At 39.6% G+C, this 19069-nt stretch overlaps 1 protein-coding gene across 1 annotated transcript in view; it reads right to left on the reverse strand.

The window, feature by feature from the left end:
- Positions 1 to 6811: 6811 nt before the first annotated feature.
- VPS37B (VPS37B subunit of ESCRT-I) overlaps positions 6812 to 19069 on the reverse strand; it is a 35559-nt gene continuing 23301 nt past the window's right edge. The window contains 4 exon segments of the mRNA XM_029571102.1: positions 6812 to 9760; positions 9762 to 9862; positions 10551 to 10633; positions 11366 to 11537. Coding sequence (XP_029426962.1) covers positions 9385 to 9760; positions 9762 to 9862; positions 10551 to 10633; positions 11366 to 11537 — 732 coding nt within the window. The 3' untranslated portion in view covers positions 6812 to 9384.

Here is a 19069-nt window from a genome sequence, read left to right on the forward strand (position 1 = left end):
TATATAAAAAGTTAAATAAATAAATAAAAATAAATATATAACCGGCCTGATGTGAATTTCTATTCGTGAAGTCCGGTATAGAAATATATATTAAATAAATAAATAAAATGTGTGTGTATGTATATACGTATATTATATGTATATGTAAATAATTAATGATGCTAACCTTCTACTGCTTTTTCTCTCTTCATTTGTAACTGCAACTCCTCTGCACTAGATTCAGTTATAGTATTTTCTGCACACCCTGTTTGAATGTAAACCGGCATGATGTGATTTTATCATGAATGCCGATATATAAAAAACAAAAGTGTGTGTGTACATGTGCAACATTCCATCGTATATCAACCGCCAAAACCAATCTATTAGGGTGTCACAACCATCATGCCACATCTTTCAAAAGACTATTTCCTGGTTAGTCAATTTTTTTCACATTCGTCAAATATGCTGTACATTGGATGAGTTTGAAGCACAGGCTAAAAGGTAGATTTTAAAAGCCTTGCACGTGCAAAAACAGCCACATAGGTGTGAAAGTGGGGCGCATGGGAACTACCCAAATTTTAAATAGCTGGTAAGGGCACCTGTACACTGAGGTACACGTACAGAGTCTGCTAGCTGCATTGTACAAATCACCTCCTTTTCATCATTTATAAGGTCAGAAATTCTTTAATGATGTCAATTTTACAATGGGTACCTCTGTTTCTGTAACACCTCCCAACCACCTCACCCCAAATCAAATTGCCCAGTTACAATGGTCCATATATAAAGTATCAGACTGAGTTCTCTCTCTCAGCTGTAGCAAAGTGGCATGCGTAAGATATGTGCAGATGTGTGTATGTTATAAAATAGCACATATTTTGTGGCAGTGGAGTGCCTCAGGGATCTGTATTGGGACCCTTACTTTTCAATATATTTATAAATGATCTGGAAAGAAATACAACTAGTGAGAATCAAATTTGCTGATGATACAAAATTGTTCAGAATAGTTTAAGGTTTATTTTTATACCGTCATTTCAGTGAAACCATCATAATGGTGAACAATAATTGAAGTAAGAAAATACAATACATTATTAAATTTTATATAATTTGATTATCAGTAAAACATAAATACTAAAATAAACTTAAGTTGATCAATTAAAACAAAAGATAATAAGATAAAATAGGATAAAAGAAATCTTCAGGCAGAGCGTTCCATAATTTTGGGCCTGCAATCGATATTGCCCTTTCGCGAACTTGACAAAGTTTTGCCAATCTAATTGTTCACTGACCGTAAATTCTTCTGCTGAATACGGTTGTATTGTTGTATTCAGCCAATCAACATTTGATCCATAAACTATATTATGTAGAATACATGCTGTGTTAATGGTAACCAATGTAATTTAAACAAGTATTTGGGGTTATATGATCACTTTTTTGTGCCTGTTAAGACACGGGCCGCAGCATTTTGTAAAATTTGTAAAGGTCTGACAACATTCTGTGGTAAACCTAGCAAAATCGAATTACAGTAGTCTATGTTTGCAAAAAGAAGAGCCTGCAAAACTGATCTAAAATTATTTGGTTCTAGTAATGGCTTTAATTTTCAAAGTGTTAATAGTTTAAAATAACCATCTTAATTTAGTTGCAATGTGCCTGTTCCATGACAACTCTGAGTCAATTGTAACTCCTAAATCCCTAGCATAAGAGGAGGGGTTGATTTTTGTGTTATTGATAACTAAGGGAGGAGATCTTGTTGTCTACATTTTCTTTCTAATAGGATTATTTCCATTTTATTCACATTCAAAACCAGCTTCATATGTCGAAGCAATTGTTGTTAAGTGGATAGATAGAGTGTTATAACTTTGTAGGTTTGTTCAACTGTATCTTTTATGGGCACAATAAATTGTATGTCATCCGCATACATATAAAAATTCAATCCTAACCCTCTTAAGATGACAAATGGGTAAAACAAATATTAAAAAGGGTAGCAGATTGTGATAAATTGCAGGAAGACTGTGTGAGACTGGAAAATTGGGCATCAAAATGGCAGATGAAATTTAATTTGGATAAGTGCAAGGTGATGCATATAGGGAAAAATAACCCATGCTATAGTTACACAATGTTAGGTTCCATATTAGGTGCTACAACCCAAGAAGGAGATCTAGGTGTCATAGTGGATAACACATTGAAATTGTCAGTTCGCTGCAGCAGTCAAAAAAGCAAACAATGTTGGGAATTAGAAAAGGAATGGTGAATAAAACAGAAAATGTCATAATGCCTCTGTATCGCTCCATGGTGAGGCCGCACCTTGAATACTGTGTACAATTCTGGTCGCCACATCTCAAAAAAGATATAATTGCGATCGAGAAGGTACAGAGAAGGGCGACCAAAATGATAAAGGGAATGGAACAGTTCCCCTATGAGGAAAGACTAAAGAGGTTAGGACTTTTCAGCTTGGAGAAGAGAGGGCTGAGGGGGGATATGATAGAGGTGTTTAAAAATCAGAGGAGCAACTATAACAGATTTTAATGTATATCATTGTTATAAATGTAAACCGGAGTGAAGGCCAACACCAATACTTCGGTATATAAAAACTTACAAACAAATGAGGCAGCTGAAGTTGGACGGTTTACCTGGTGAGAGCGGGACCCAGTGAGAAACATCAACGTCCCCCCGTTTGCCCCGGCGTGCTGGGAGGGGCCTATGCACCATAAAATCAGCGCGATTGCGGTGCGCCGCCAAAGCCGGGCGCACACGGCTTGGTCCGGAATAGACGGAGTATATGGAAGAACCCTCGAAGTTTCATCTGTCAGAGGGGTGAAATCAAGAAAGTGGGCTTGTCGGACGTACATACGCAGCTGTTCAGCGTCTTTGGGTTTCCTATTGGAATTAATTTCTTCAGAAAAATGCCTGCTAAACGAAAGGGGAGACCCAGAGCTTACCCTTCTATCTCGGTGATCCCAGCTGGACAGAAAATGATCGCGCAGTGCGTCGTAGCTTCAGGTGCAGTGGGGCTGAGAGGTCCGGCTGTTGAGTCCCAGAAAGGAGCTTGAGACTCAACTTCAGAGGTTTCCCTCAGCCCATTAGACGATTGACTACCACCGGCAGCACGAGAGACATCGATGCCGCGGCTGCCTCAGAGCCCCAAAGTGTTAGCTCTGGGTGAGCAGTCTGAAGGGGTGGCGCCTTTGGAAATGCGAGTGCTGACTCCTGTAGAACGTGGAGGAACCTCGGTAGGTGAGAATAACCTGGGAGGGACAGAGGAACATCAGACTCCTGGAGGTGAGGCCTCAAGACCGGAATGCTTTCCCCACACCATACATGAGGTAACTCTGGAAAGGCCACAAGTAGTCACGGTAGAAAGCTTGTGGAATTTATCATCAGCAATGGCAAAGTCCATAACAGACTGCTCTCAGAAAATTAATTCAGTATCCAGTCAGCTAGATATTTTAAATAATAATTTTAATGGTTATATGAGGGAAAACTCTGTGAAAATAATTGAATTAGAGACAGGTCTAAAACAAGTTAAAGATGTTCAAACTCTGTTAATACAGGATTGTGGGATGATTAAAAGAAAAATGCAGAAGATTGATAATAAGTTAAGGCATTTAAATTTGAGGATTATAAATTTCTCTAGGGCGGTTGGAGAATTGCCTAGAATAACCGTAAACTGGTATATCCATGAAATTTTGGAGATTCCTGCAGATAAGACGCCACCCCTAGAAAAGGTGTATTTCCTTCCTGTTAGAAAAAAATCAACAGTTACCTCCTACTCAGAATATGCTAGAAAATCTGAGTTTTTGGAATCATCGACTTATGACATTGTAGAAAAAGCAACCCTATTGATTTCATTCTTTAATGAAAACGATATGGGTGTAATAATGAAGGCTTATTTTAAGAAGATCAATGTACCCTTTATGGGTTCCTGTCTTTGTATGTATCCAGATCTAACAAAAGAAGAGACCCAGCAGAAAAGAAAAAGCTTTCTGGCTTTAAGACAGGATGTTTTAGGTCTTGGTGCTTCTTTCATACTTAGGTTCCCATGTAAATGTGCCCTTAAGTATGGTAGAGAGAATTATATATTTTTTCTACCAGAGCAGTTAAAGGACTTTGTTGATGCTAAGAAGTTGGAACATCTAGTGAGGGGTAGTTAAAGAGTCCAAATAGAAATACTTGAAGTAGACTATTTCCTTTTTTTTTTTAATATTTCTACATAAACTCCTTATATAAGTATTATATCACCCCTCTTAGTATAGAGGACTAACGGATGTATTAATCCTGGAATTTTTTCAGTTTAATAATGTCATTTGTTATATTTTTTACCATGATGTAATACAGCACGTTTCTGTAAAAGTTAATCTTTGAAATTGATATTGTTAAAATTCAATAAAGAATAAATAAAAATAAAATAAATAAATGAGAGGTCTAGAACGGGTAGATGTGAATCGGTTATTTACTCTTTCGGATAATAGAAAGACTAGGGGGCACTCCATGAAGTTAGCATGTGGCACATTTAAAACTAATCTGAGAAAGTTCTTTTTCACTCAATGCACAATTAAACTCTGGAATTTGTTGCCAGAGGATGTGGTTAGTGCAGTTAGTGTAGCTGTGTTTAAAAAAGGATTGGATAAGTTCTTGGAGGAGAAGTCCATTAACTGCTAATAATTAAGTTGGCTTAGAAAATAGCCACTGCTATTACTAGCAACGGTAACATGGAATAGACTTAGTTTTTGGGTAATTGCCAGGTTCTTGTAGCCTGCATTGGCCACTGTTGGAAACAGGATGCTGGGCTTGATGGACCCTTGGTCTGACCCAGTATGGCATGCTCTTGTTCTTAGGATAGCCTGAAGTTCCCGCCCTTGGTTTCTGCTTTGTGTGACCCTATGATTAGGCATCACCTGGGTCTGCAGCCGGTCTAAATTGTTTACCGGGGCAGGATACTGTGCGTCCCAGTCAGCATCAGCTTGCATATATATGTCATGTAGTAGAAAGAAAAAATTGGGATGAAAATGAGTGCTGCCTATGTAAGGTTCCCCCCTCCCCCCCCCTCAAAAACAGGGGAGCTGCTAATCGTGGGGCTGTTGAGGGCTCAAAGGCGGCGGGGAGAGAGAAGGGAGATCTCCTCCCCATGAGCCTTGTGCAGCTTCAGAACCCGTAGCAGGCAAGAAGGCTGCCACGCTGGGACGGGACAGGCCTCTGCCTGCGAGCTGCCTGATTGCTCCTCGAGCCGCGCGGTCGCAGCAGGGAAAAATACCCCGCCAAGAAATCTGCCTCTGCGAAGGCCCCCCCTGCCCCCAGGGATACAACGGGAGCAGAGGCCTTTGCGGAGGAGCTGCAAAGACGGCCCCCCACAAGTCCCACAACACGACCCACGCGGCATTAAAAGCGCGCGAAAAAATGAAAGGCAGCTGGGTGAAGTAATCCACCCCCTCCAGAGGCCTGGGAGACTACAGCAGGCTAGGGCTGAAGAAAAGGTCTGAATACCCTTTTAAATGTGCCCATGTTTGAAATAGTTTTTCTTTTTCTCTTTTTTTTTTTTTTTTTTTTTAAATCAGCCACCAAGCAGGGGAAACACCTCCCTCATACCTTAGCACAAGCTAGCATCCACCAGAGGAATTTTATCGTCTCTGGGCTTGTATAGAAGGGGCAGAGTGACCGGCCCACTGGTAAATACTCCCCCCAGCTCACCGGGTAGGGACACAATCTCCGGGTAAAAAGGCATTAGGGCACTGCCCTGCCTTGCCTGCCCTTCAGGACTTGCCTTTCCTGACAGTATTTATTATTAGTTATATATATATATTTTTTATTTTTTTTTTTAAATCAAGATTGATCTAGCCAAAGGTCTAAGGGATATCTCAAATGCCAAACCTTTCCCAATGTGGAATTTAACAAGGATCAGGACCGCAGGTTATGCCATCTTTCATCTGCTGGAGTCAGAAAAATACTGAAGGATTGCAGGTGGCACACCGGGTTATCTGGGGGTGCTTTTCAGTTTTTCTCTGACTCCATCTGCTGGAAGGGAGACATAACCCAGCAGTCTGGACTGATCCTGGTACGTACAGGGAACTAGGCATCATAGTGGATAATACATTGAAATAGTCGGCCCAGTGTACTGTGGCAATCAAAAAAGCAAACAATGTTAGGAATTAGGAAGGGAATGAAAAATATAACGGAGGATGTCATAATGCCTGTATCACTCCATGGTGAGACCGCACCTTGAATACTATGTGCAATTCTGGTCGCCACATCTCACAAAAGATATAGCTGCACTGGAGAAAGAGCAGAGAAGGGCGACCAGAATAAGGGGCATGGAACAGCTCTCCTATGAGGAAAGGCTAAAGAAGTTAGGGCTGTTCAGTTTGGAGAAGAGACGACTGAGGGGGGATATGATAGAAGTCTACAAAATCATGAAAGGACTTGAACAAGTTAATAGAAGGACCAGAGGGCACTCCATGAAGTTAGCAAGTTAAGCTCTGGGGTTCATTGCCAGAGAAATTGATTACAGCAGTTAGTGCAACTGGGTTCAAAAAAGGTTTGGATAAATTCCTAGAGGAAAAAAAAATTGATAAACTGCTATTACAGTAATTAATAAGCAATAGTAGCTTGTGATTTATCTAATGTTTGGGTACTTGCCAGGTTCTTATGGCCTGGATTGGCCACTGTTGGAAACAGGATGCTGGGCTTGATGGACCCTTGGTTTGACCCAGTAAGGCATGTTCTTATGTTCTTACCTTATCATACTCTTCACATTACTAAGTCAAGTTTTTTCAAATGCTCCTCTACATACCTCCAACAGAGAAAAAGATACAACTAAAATAAGCACCATTACAAAAACATGTTGGTTTCTGCCATTTATTTCAAATAACCAGCGGTAACTGACCAACAGTTAATTACACAGAACAATTTGAACCTTTACAGCATTATCTTACATTATAAACAGGTGCCTACCAAACATGTAGTGTGTATTTTTCCAGAGCCACCTCTCTTTACATTTCCAACCAGCTTTCCTCTAGGTTTTAAGTTTTATTACAAATATTTGGACACTGTTTTTTTTTTAGTGTCCATGCAGTGCATGTTTACAAAATAACTGTTAAAGTAACCTTTCCCCCTGTGTATGTTACCAGGAGCCCTGTCACAACAGCATGAGGTGCAAAATTTTAAGACTACGGAGAACCTTAGCAAGGCAGCCCTGATTCTATTAGCATATTTAGCACCAAGAAGAGTTGACAAGTTATTATCACAGTCCTATACCTGAGTGCTCATATGCACAGCTACCTCCCCTTCTATTTTACATGTAAAGAATTATGAATTGGTTCCACAGGTAGTAAGCTTGGCACGGAATCCACAATAAGCCAAATCAAAATATCATGGATTACAAGGAGGCTAAAAGTACTAAAGCATTTTCCCCCATATTATATCTATGGGGAAAGTGTTTAATACATGTCCATAGTAGTTCCCCCTTTCTTTAGTTTTCTTTCATTTAGAATTACAATCTACATTAGTAATCTTAAAGATGAGACATTTGGATAAAACTTCCTTTCATACGTTTGCAGATAAGAAAAGCTACTTGTGATTAAGAGAGCTAGAGCAGTTAAATATTTTTAAATATCTATACAAGTTGTGTTCTAATGGCTATTCCTTGAACACTACTGAAAGATATGAAAACCCCCCCTTGAATATGGCTTTTAAAATTGTTTGAAAAATCATGGCAATTAATCCATTGCAGTATTTTTAAAATCTAGCACCTACAATAGCTTGAAGTAGTGAACATTATAATAAGTTGCACAAGCAACAGAAGAATGAAAATTCACGGAGGGCCCATGCTACCATGAAAGTTTAAGCCTGGCAGAATCTTCTGCAAAACTGCCCCCTGCTCCCACCCTCCAATTTCTTTTCCAGGAAATATCTACCCTGTGTAATGTGGTTACTACTGATTTTTGACTATGAACAAACATATTAGAAAGGAATACATTGGCAATGGAGGTCTGATCTCTCCAAACATGAGTTACTAATGCCAGCACTGATGTATCAATTAAATACATTATCAGGTTCCATCATTTACAAACTGGTTTGTTTCCAAAATTCTACCTTAGTACACGGTTTAAAAAAACAACAACAACAAAAAAAAAGCAAAGCCACCCTCCCCCCATCAACAAAAAATTCCCGCTAAATTCTGTACCATGTGCAGGACAAAGGGCAGATACTGCCCTATTCAAGCTGTCTAAGGTAATTCTTACCCAGCTAAGTAAAGTCCTTACTACTCCAGGGTTCAGCCTTGGCCATCTACATGAATGGAAATGCAAATGTCCTGTCCTCTCTTCACACGTAGTGATACTAAGGCACATCACAGCCACATGCATCTGAAAGAATGCATTGCCTCCAGGTGGAAAATTGCATCAAAAACGCACTTTGCACACTGCAAGTTTCTATTTATTTTTTAAATAAACTAGCCCTGAATGGTCCATGTTAACATTTTAAAAATTAAATTTTATAAAATAAAAAAAACACCCCACAAGGCATAATTTCACAAGTAGTAACAACATATTTGGAGTACTTCGGTTGGGTATTTATCACTTGAAAATATCAGATTCATGATTTGAAGTGCAAATTTCATATGACATTATCTTTGCCCATAGGAACCCCCCCCCCCCCCCCCCGTGTGGCTGCCTTGTTTCAGCTGTCTAGGGAGGGAGGGGGGTTCTCCCCAAAAGTATCTTGGAAAGAAGAGTTGGCAATTAAAGGTACTTTATCTTCAAGCCTAAAAATGTAAATCTTTTGCAGTGGACTACGAGACCAAGCATAAACCAAAATTCTAGTCCCGAGTAATAGCCCTGCTTTTGCCCCACTATTTAAATTGCCGCAGATAATAGCCATTGCAACATTCAGATGCAATATTTAAACATCCAAATAGCACAACCGTCTTCCTAAAAAAAACAAAAAAAAACAAAAACTGAATAAAGTTTAAATAAAAGCTGTTGCTGAAGCACAATACAATGTACGAGAAAATGGGTATACTGTGCATGTCTCATTCAAAAATAAAAGTCACAGAGCATTTCCAAACACTTTGTTTATAACTCAAATAAATCCACTGCTCACCAGTAAGCTCTTCGGTGAAGCAGTTCACAAATTCCTAGTTTTACAAAAACAGACTATTTTCACCTTTCCTCCCCCATATACAAATTTTTTTTTTTTTTTTTTTTTTTGACATAGTCACCAAGCTACACCAGAACACTATTTAACTTAACCAAAAGAAGCTTTTCCCCACCTCTTTCAATTCGGGGATTTTTTTTTTACATTCTTGCCACACGTGCAAAGATACATCAAAGTCGCTCATCAAGTCTGTCTCTGGGAAACAAGAACCGGAGTGAAGTTGAAAGCACCAGTGCCCATGAGTCAGGCACGCCGACCCAGTCACTGTAAAATGAAGCCAGGGTTAGGCGGAAGGCGAGGCGGTGGTCGTTGAGGAAGTGCTGGAGGGTACTGTGACATAAACGGAGCTGGGTACCCTGGCTGCGCAGCCTGAATCCCAACGCGGGGCGGGAGGGGCGGGTAAGGCGAGGCTGCATAAGGTAGATTGGCGGCGGTGGTGAACGGAGTCGGGTATGCTAGCGGCTGAGTGGAAGGAGGAGGCGGCGGCACCCTGCGAGGCACAACCGATGGGGGAGTGCCTGAATCTGAAGGGAAGGAGGGCTGAGCTGCTGGGCTGATCTCAGGTAGCTGTGACGACTGCACAGGCAGCGGAGCCTGTGGAAGTCTCTGGCCCTTCATCACCATCTCTTGCAGTTCTCAATTTTACGCGTCGCAAGTGAGCCAGTTTGCGTTTGCTCTGATATTCATCAATAAAGGAATCCAGTGGCACGTCTCCATTCAGGAACGTTTCTGCCATATTCTATTCAAAAAATATAAAATACATTTTAAAAAAGGCACGCATTTTACAACTATATCATAAAAGGAAAAAAAAAAAAAGCTGACATCTTTGCCTTCTGTTTTGTTACTAAGTGTGAACAAGGATCCTCAGACTCCTAACCCAGTGGTTCTCAACCGTTTTTCCATCATGACACACTGCACACTACATTTAACAATTATGCTAAAAAAAAAAGTTTAAATCCACACACTCCTAGATATATTGTTTAAAAAATGACCACCGAGAAAGGAAATCTTCAGTAGCAGTAATTGTTGCAACCCTTGGATTATGAAAATTCTGCCTTTATGGGTAGGAGCATCGCCCATGTAAACAGTTACAGTTTTGTCATGATTTTATATCCAAAACGTTTCCCCACAGTAAAAACCAGGGCAGACAATCTAAAACCCACTGCTTTTAGGTGGAATCTTTACAAGCAGTGCAGCATCATTGATTTTATGAAACTGTATTTCTGGGGGGCCTGACAACCTTTAATGCAGCCAGGTTACTTGAACACTATTTGCTCTCTACAGAAATAACCATAATAAATATTCATGAAATGTATTTGCTTTAATAATCAGTGCCTTCCTTTTCCCTCTTCTCCCTTCCTCCATAAATACCAGACACAAATATATTTTTATGTAAAAATATAAACTAATTTGCTGCCCATACAGACCTCTGTTTCCTCTTCAATCTTAGCCCCTTCTGCCTGAAGAAGAGCTAAGAGTGTCTCCAGAGATGCACTGCTGGATTGTTGATCTGTGGAAATATTAAAAAGGAATTAAAATGAATCAAACATGCCTGTGTAGATGATATTTCCAGAACATAAAATGGACACTAACTACACTGAAGGGGCTTTAGCTAATCACTGCAGAGCACTTGGACAATAGCCAGGGTTCGGGTTGCAGAGCACCCTGGGACATCACCTTGCACACTCCTGAACTGGCAGAACAGGGACAACACTGTTGTATAATAAAGATGGATTCTCACACCCTCAGGAAAAAAAAAAGAATCTAGATTTTGCATGTAATCATGTAAGCTTGAAAAGTACTTTTCACTAGGTTAAATATATGGCAGATGAAATATAATGCAGACAAGTTAACATATAAAACTAGATATTCATCCTGTCTCTAGCTTTAGCACTCACCACAGTCTCCTATCTTTCCACATTTCTACCCCTATAAACATATGTTCTCAGTAATGTTTCTCCGGAAGGAAAACCCACGTCACCGCCCACAGTTATGTTTGCGGTAGTTAATCTTTTTGGAACTGATGCTATACCTAATCTGTTGCTATATAAACGGTTATATATAACCTATTTGTACCTGATGTTATAACCTGGCTGTTTCTGATGTTATAACCTAGTTGTATCTGAAGTTATACTAATTGTGTCACGCCTGTAATATGTTGTTATACCTGTAAACCGGAGTGAGGGCCTTTCGCTAAACTTCAGTATATAAAAGCTTACAAATAAAATAAACAAACAGTTACCTAGTTTGGTCTTCTTTATCTGATGCACTTCAAACACAACTTGCAGCTCCTGGTACTTCTGCGTAAGATCCGCTTTCAGACTGTCCAGCCGCGGCTGATACAAAAGATTTTCCTCTGCAATACTTCGGTTGCTTGCAAGAATCATTTCTTTGCTGAGCTGCACATTCTGAACCTGTAGCATGATAAGAAAATATCAACCAGCTTTTAAATCTCTCATTACATAACAGCAGAAATATCTATGATATTATACTATGTAATGTAGCATCAACCGATGGCCAGTCCAAGAGACTAAGGCAAAGGTGACAGACTTCAAATAACTGATCTAGACAGAAATACAACAAAACTATACATAGTTCCCTAGCTCACAATCTGTAAGAAAAACATCTGATTGCCATCTTCAACACTACAAAGAATCCATTGATGAAATCTACAAGGAAACTACCCTGAATTCAATAGAACAGAGACATGTTCCCCCGTTGCAGAAAGCACTACCGGCAGCAGTAGAAGGGTGCCCGAGACCACCAAAAACCGCCACTCTAAACCCAAAAGCCCTAGCAATACCATCAGGAAGGATAAGACTAAAGATCATCCAGCAGTCCCCTGGGCATATCTGTCAATCCTGGATGCTTTCCCAATACAAGATTTCTACCTTAAGCAATTCAGCTTCTTAAAATAATTCCCGCTCTATGCTGTTAACAAAAGACATTTTACTTTCATATTTTACAGCATTAGTTCTTCCAAATAAGTAAGGGACAAATCACATTTTTTTTTACAATCTCTTAGCATAGCATTAACCCGATGCAATTGCTTATCTTTAACGTTCCATGCATCTCCATGTGAAAATCTTTGCTGCAGATGCAGCAGTGTTCTGCTGGATCAGATCAAGATCTGAGAGGAGGGATTGCCAAGTCTGGTCCTTAAGAGCCACACGAAGGTCAGGTTTTCAGGATATCTACAGTGAATATACACGAGAGATTTACATATGGTGGGGGTAGGTCATGCAAATCTCTCTCATGCATATTCATTGAGGATATCCTGAAAACATGTCCTTTTTGTGGTTCCTGCGGACCAGAGTTGGCCACTCCCAGTCCAGTAAGCCCAGCATCTTATCCTGGACTGTGGCCAACCCAGACCTTTAATTAGTGCTTCACAGAATCCAAAGAGTAGATCCACTTCTTGTTCTTCACTCTCAGCGATAAGCAGCGTACTTCCTCCCAGTCTAACTGGATGATTACTGTTTATGCACTTTTCTTCCAGGAACTTGGCAAAACCCTTTTTAAACCCAGCTATGCCGCATGCCTTGACTCCATCCTCTGGCAACAAATTCCACTGCTTTAATTGTGCACTAAGTGAAAAAATGCTCTCGCCAATTTGTTGTAAAATCTGCTACTTGTTAAGTTTCATGGAATCCTTGTACTATGCTTATCCATTCCACCCAACTATCACACCCCTCTCAACTGTCCCTTCTTCAAGATTAAGATTAGGGAAAGGGAAAGGGGAATAAAATGGAAAATGTCATAATGCTTCTGTATCGCTCCATGGTGAGACCGCACCTTGAATACTGTGTATAATTCTGGTCGCCGCATCTCAAAAAAAAGATATAATTGCGATGGAGAAGGTACAGAGAAGGGCTACCAAAATGATAAGGGGAATGTAACAGCTCCCTTATGAGGAAAGGCTAAAGAGGTTAGGACTTTTCAGCTTGGAAAACAGACGGTTGAGGGGGGGATATGATAGAGGTGTTTAAAATCATGAGAGGTCTAGAACGGGTAGATTTGAATCGGTTATTTACTCCTTCGGATAATAGAAAGACTAGTGGGGCACTCCATGAAGTTAGCATGTGGCATATTTTAAAATGCACAATTAAACTCTGGAATTTGTTGCCAGAGGATGTGGTTAGTGCAGTTAGTATAGCTGTGTTTAAAAAAGGATTGGATAAGTTCTTGGAGGAGAAGTCCATTACTTGCTATTAATTAAGTTGACTTAGGAAAATAGCCACTGCTATTACAAGCAACAGTAACATGGAATAGACTTAGTTTTTGGGTACTTGCCAGGTTCTTATGGCCTGGATTGGCCACTGTTGGAAACAGGATGCTGGGTTGATGGACCCTTGGTCTGACCCAGTATGGCATGCTCTTATGTTCTTATATTTGTTTTTCTTTGTAAAAGGAGCTAGTTTATTCACATTTATCATTTTTTTCCTTCTCTGTCCTTTTTCTAGCTCTCTCTACCTATTTTTTTTATATTTAAGGTTATTCACTGTACGCAGGAAAGTATGCAGAAAACAAAATATTCCTCATCCACATGCCATACAAGAGAACACAATGAGAGATAGAGCCGCTAACAGAAGTTTTAGATTAAATAATCCCCCAAACCCACCCTTCCCAAGAGCTTCAAGGCACACCACTGGCTCAATGAACCGGGAAAGAGAAAAGAAATCCACATAAGTACCCATCAAAGATATATGATTTTGCGTACTATCAAGAAATGTTATAATAGTTCTATTAAGTAATTTCATATTCATATACAAATTCGGTTTGTAATGTTACACAATGTTCTAAGGTTAACTATATGTATTATGTTGTTCTCATGTAAACCGGAGTGAAGGCAGAATGCTATACTTCAGTATATAAAAGATCCAAAATAAATAAAAATAAATAAATGCCCAAAAGTGAAAGGTAAATGAAAAAATCATGAGAAATGGATGAGAATTCAATTAAAAAAAGAAATTCACAAAAAAAGTCATTACTAATGAAGCAGTTGGTACCAGCAAAGAAAGGGTTCCCAGACCCGTACATGTACGACACCTTATCCTTCTCAACAGCAGAAAGATAAGATAGATAATGAATATTCGAAAGCCAAAGAAATGAAGATGGCGGCACTGCCTGTTTCCAATAAGCTGCACACAGGACATGATTTATAAAATACACTTTTCCTCATGTCCAACTGGTTGGGTATTGTGAAAGAAAATAAAGTTTAGAATCATAGGTGATGGTCACTTAGGTCAATTCACATAATACAGCCGCAATCCATTTCCAAAAAAAAGTATTTTGGACAACCCCACCATCCCACAGTCTCCAACATTTATCAGAATGATTGGGAAAGATCTTATGTAGTCTAAGAGGGGGTGAAATACCAACAATACAAAATTTTATAGTTAGTTTCAACAAGAGTAGCAGATACTGAACTCTTGGCTATGGATATATATAACATCTTTCCCACTGCTCAGCAGACAATTAACACCCCCAGTCAGATTCCCAACCCGCCACATGTTTAAATGGAGGAATATGTTTATGAAATAATTTGGAAATCAGCCTCTTACAAGCCTGTTGAAAACAAAGATCTTCAAATTCAGAGAGGGCCTGAGCAACCTGGGCCTTGAAAATTAGATTAGAAAAACAAATGTAATAATTGTAAGTAGTGATAATCATCAGAATCTGTGAGATCAAAGTGTAATTTCAAGTCCGCAATGGCAGTAATTTTGAATCAAACCATTGTCCGCAGAACCTTATCCCCCTGTTGGGTCTAGCAGTAAAAAGCAAATATAGAATCAGATAATGATCCCCCTTATACAGACCCAGGGGTAATAACGGAGAAAGATATTGGTGACCCATCAACTGTCTCCTCCAATGATGCCATAGCTTCCAAAGTTAACAGAGAAAGGATTGGTGCTATCATAACTCCTCCCCAATTCTGGTAGACACCAATTTCTAAAATATGACCTATGTGGCAGAGTAGCCTGCTCTATAAAAACCCACTGCGTATAAGCAGACTGTGAGGACCACTCATAAATAGCTCCCAATCGAGCTGCAACTTTTCATAAAATCAGGTACAGCCAAACTCACCCCTTTGGTTAGGGAGAAAAAAAGTACCCTTTTAGCTATCCGAAGCGGCCATCTCTTCTAAAGAAAATGAAGACTTTCTTATAAAGTGACTGCAAAAAAAACATGTGTAACTTCTATAGGAAGGGACAGCAAAAGAAAGCCATCGGTGCAAGATGGTAATTTTGACAACAGCTAAACAACCAAGTCAGGAGAAATTATAGGGGGACCAAATGTCCAGATCTTTAGAAGTCCTCTCTAATAAAGGAGACTAATTCAAAGTAAATAGTTGCTTCCAATCCGCCCCACCTGAATGCCCAGATAGAGAATACAATGTGTCGCCCATTTAAGTCCAACTGTGAATTATTAAGGGAAACATTCAATAGTTCTAACTTGCCCATATTAAACTTAAAACCAGAAACCTTACTGAATCTATTTAATTATTGAATTAGAACAGGCAGGGACAACTGGAAATGTGAGACTGTGAACTAGAAATCATCCACAAATAAAGATATCTTAAATTGAGTATGACTCACAGGAATACAATGTCTCCATTTTGCCTAATCATCCCAACGGTTCCATAACCAAGGTGAATAGAGGTGAAAGCGGGCACCCCTGCCTGGTACCACCGACCCAACTCAAAAATATCCAAATATGCCTTAGGGGAGGAATATATAACTTTCAACCAGGTCAAAAAATTACATCCCAATCTTCTGTAAAACTTTAAACATAAATGCCCAATGTACACGGTCAAATGCTTTTTCAGCATCTATAGCCAAGAGGAATGATGTATTCTCTAGCATGCCAAATCAAAAGTATACAATTTTACAGATATTATCCGCCACTTGTCTGCCCAGTATAAAACCAGACTGATCTACATGGACCAGATCGGGTAACACGTTATTCAACGTCCCAGCCAAGATTTTTGCCAGAATCTTCAAATCTAAATTCAATAGCAAAATTGCCTTTAGAAGCCATATAAGGAGATATTTTTTCCGGGCTTGGCAGAATTGGTAACTCCTACCATAGTCCAGAAGGAGGCAAAAGCTGGATTAGTCAATAATTAATTAAAAATGCGTTGTAGAGGATGAATTAACAAATCCCCTGAATTTTTATTAAAAAAAAAAAAAGTCCTGTATAAGCCATCTAAACCAGAGAGCTTTATTAAGTTGAGAGATGATATAGCCACAAATATTTCTGCCCCGAGAAATCTCTCCATCCAATTTCTGAGAGACTTCCCTCGACAAAACAGGTTATCACCCTGTCTAAGTAGATATCAATATCTGAGTCTAATATAGAACTCTCACACATACTCAAGCCCACTTGGTCCTTCCCCCAACCCCCTTATCAAAAAGAATTACACATTCCTGAAGCAGGATGACTTGTGATAGCAAAGGCATCACAAACCAAGAGGAATGATGCCCTCCAATATGGCATAAGTATCAAAAACTTAAATCGTGGCTACAATAATATAGCATAAAAGAAGGATAGTGCAATATTCGGTCCTGTGAGTTAGACACTGACAAAAACTAGAACTATATACTGGGAGATATCCAAAGTCAGCTTCCAGCAGCATATGGAGGGAGATCTCCACCAGAATTTCTCCGTAATCACTTGCCTCCTTTGCAGATATGCTGCCTTCTTGTCACTTCCCTGCAAGGGCCAGAGTGTTCATCCACTTTAGCATCCTTGATATAGACACCCTTCTGTCACAGAAGGCTCTCTGAAGCCTCTGGTGTATGGGCATTAAGTGAATGGCCATATATTAAGAGAAATGCCAAAGGGTATAGCCACTTATACCAGATATTGCCAGCTCGAAAAGAGTCAGTAATTTACTTCATATGCCTACATTATAAAGTAATGGCAGAGACATCATTAAACATCTGTAGCTTCATCCCTTTCCAAGATATGCCCCCCCCCCCTCCCATACTTCTTGCTTTTTGCATTATTCTGCCTTTTACAGGAAAATCATGTATGCAGGCTATAATACATCGAGGTTGATAAGGGCGCTTTTCCCAGAGATCTATGAGCCTGATAAACTTTAACTTCTACTTGCACTTGGATCCGGGAGATTCAGAGTTCAAAATAACCCTGCAGATATCTTTAACAAGCATACTATAATCAGTGGAGCCTTCAAGAACACCTTGAATCCTGATGTTTCCTATGAGACTATTTCCTAGGTCTCCCAGCTTATTGGTGATCTTCTCCAACAACTGCTTAGCTGCTGGATATTTTTAGATTGCTATGTCATATCTTCTGTGAGGTCCTCCATCCTATGTTCGAGATCCAACACTCTTTGGCCTAGATCATCAACAAATCATGGCCACAGCTCGCCCACAACATCATGGATATCCTGTTTAACAAGCTATGATATTCTTAAATCATGCCATGATTTCCTGCACGTCAGCCACTCCAAGCCACTATCCACCTCGGGCTCCTGCGTCAGGTGTTAAGCACGGTCCTGCCAGCCTTGCTAGGATCGGTCTCCTTCAAATGAGCCACGGCCCCAGGAAAGAAAATTCTTTCAAGTCACTGTTTTCTCAACAAGTCACCATAAGGTAAAGAGCACTTTCGCCGATATCCTAGGGCTCAGAGTGCATGATCCATTTTTAAAAACACTTTTAATTGCTTAGCCATGCAGAACAACAGCTTCAAGCAGCCAGAATGGGTGACTGACATCACTTCATCCTGCTATACCTATTTTGAGATACGGCAGCCAGAAATGCATACAATACTCAAGGCATGGTCACATCATAGATCTACCCAAAAAACAAAGCGGAAGCCGATCCAATACTGCTGACTTGCGAAGAAACAAGATCGTGTATCAAGGGACTTTTATTAGAACTTGCCCGACTCTGGCCGAATTTCACTCACACAGGAGTTGCCTAAGGGGCTACTGAGAATAAAATTAAATCAAAACAACACATACATAAGACATAGTCCTCATAAATGTATCATACATAGAACTGGGTGCTGAACATGAATAATTAGTGTCAGTAATTATTAGAAATGTGTTAGTGTGTGTGTGCTTTTATACTTTCATATTAACCCATACAACCTACCCCGTGTTGTAGCCACGTTTCTTGTGCCATTATGATGAAAGTATAAAAGCACACCCACATTTGTAATTAATTTATTTACTGTCACTAATTATTCATGTTCAGCACAATACTCATGTATTTAAATTTCTATAAATGTCTGTTTCATTTGATTCTTATAGTTTTTTTATGTTGTTGATTTATGTGCACATAATTGAGCACATAAGAAGTGTGAAGAAGTCGGCCTTCTTCTGACTTCTTCACACCTTCCATCGTTGGTAATGAAATGGTTTGGTTGAGGTGGAAGTGTGAGACCACTTTGGGGAGGAAGGAGGGGACCGTGCATAAGCACAACATAACAGCTCAGTTCTATGTATGTACATACATTTATGTATGTGTGTTTTGATTTTAATTTTATTCTCAGTAGCCCCTGAGGCAGCTCATGTGTGAGCGAAACTCAGCCAGAGTCAGGCACGTTCTAATAAAAGTCCCTTGATACATAGATCTTTGTTTCTTCACATCATAGATCTATACAGAGGCATAAAGATGATCTCAGGTTTGTTCTCTAGTCCTTCCCAAATAAATCCTCATATTCTATTTGCTTTTTTTGATCAACACCACACTTAACTGAGGATTTTAATGTACTGTCCATACTGCCCAAGATCCTTTTCCTAGGTGATGGCTCCTAATATAGAACCCAGCATTGTGTACCTATAACTAGAATTAATTTTCCCCCTTGTGCATCACTTCTCCGCATTAAATTTAATCTGCCATTTAGAGGCTCAATTCCCTATAGTCTAGCAAGGTCAGGAAGTTCTTCACAGTCTGCTTGTGTTTGAATATTT

The sequence above is a fragment of the Rhinatrema bivittatum genome, chromosome 11 (assembly GCF_901001135.1).
Source record: "Rhinatrema bivittatum chromosome 11, aRhiBiv1.1, whole genome shotgun sequence".
Lineage (NCBI taxonomy): Eukaryota > Metazoa > Chordata > Amphibia > Gymnophiona > Rhinatrematidae > Rhinatrema > Rhinatrema bivittatum.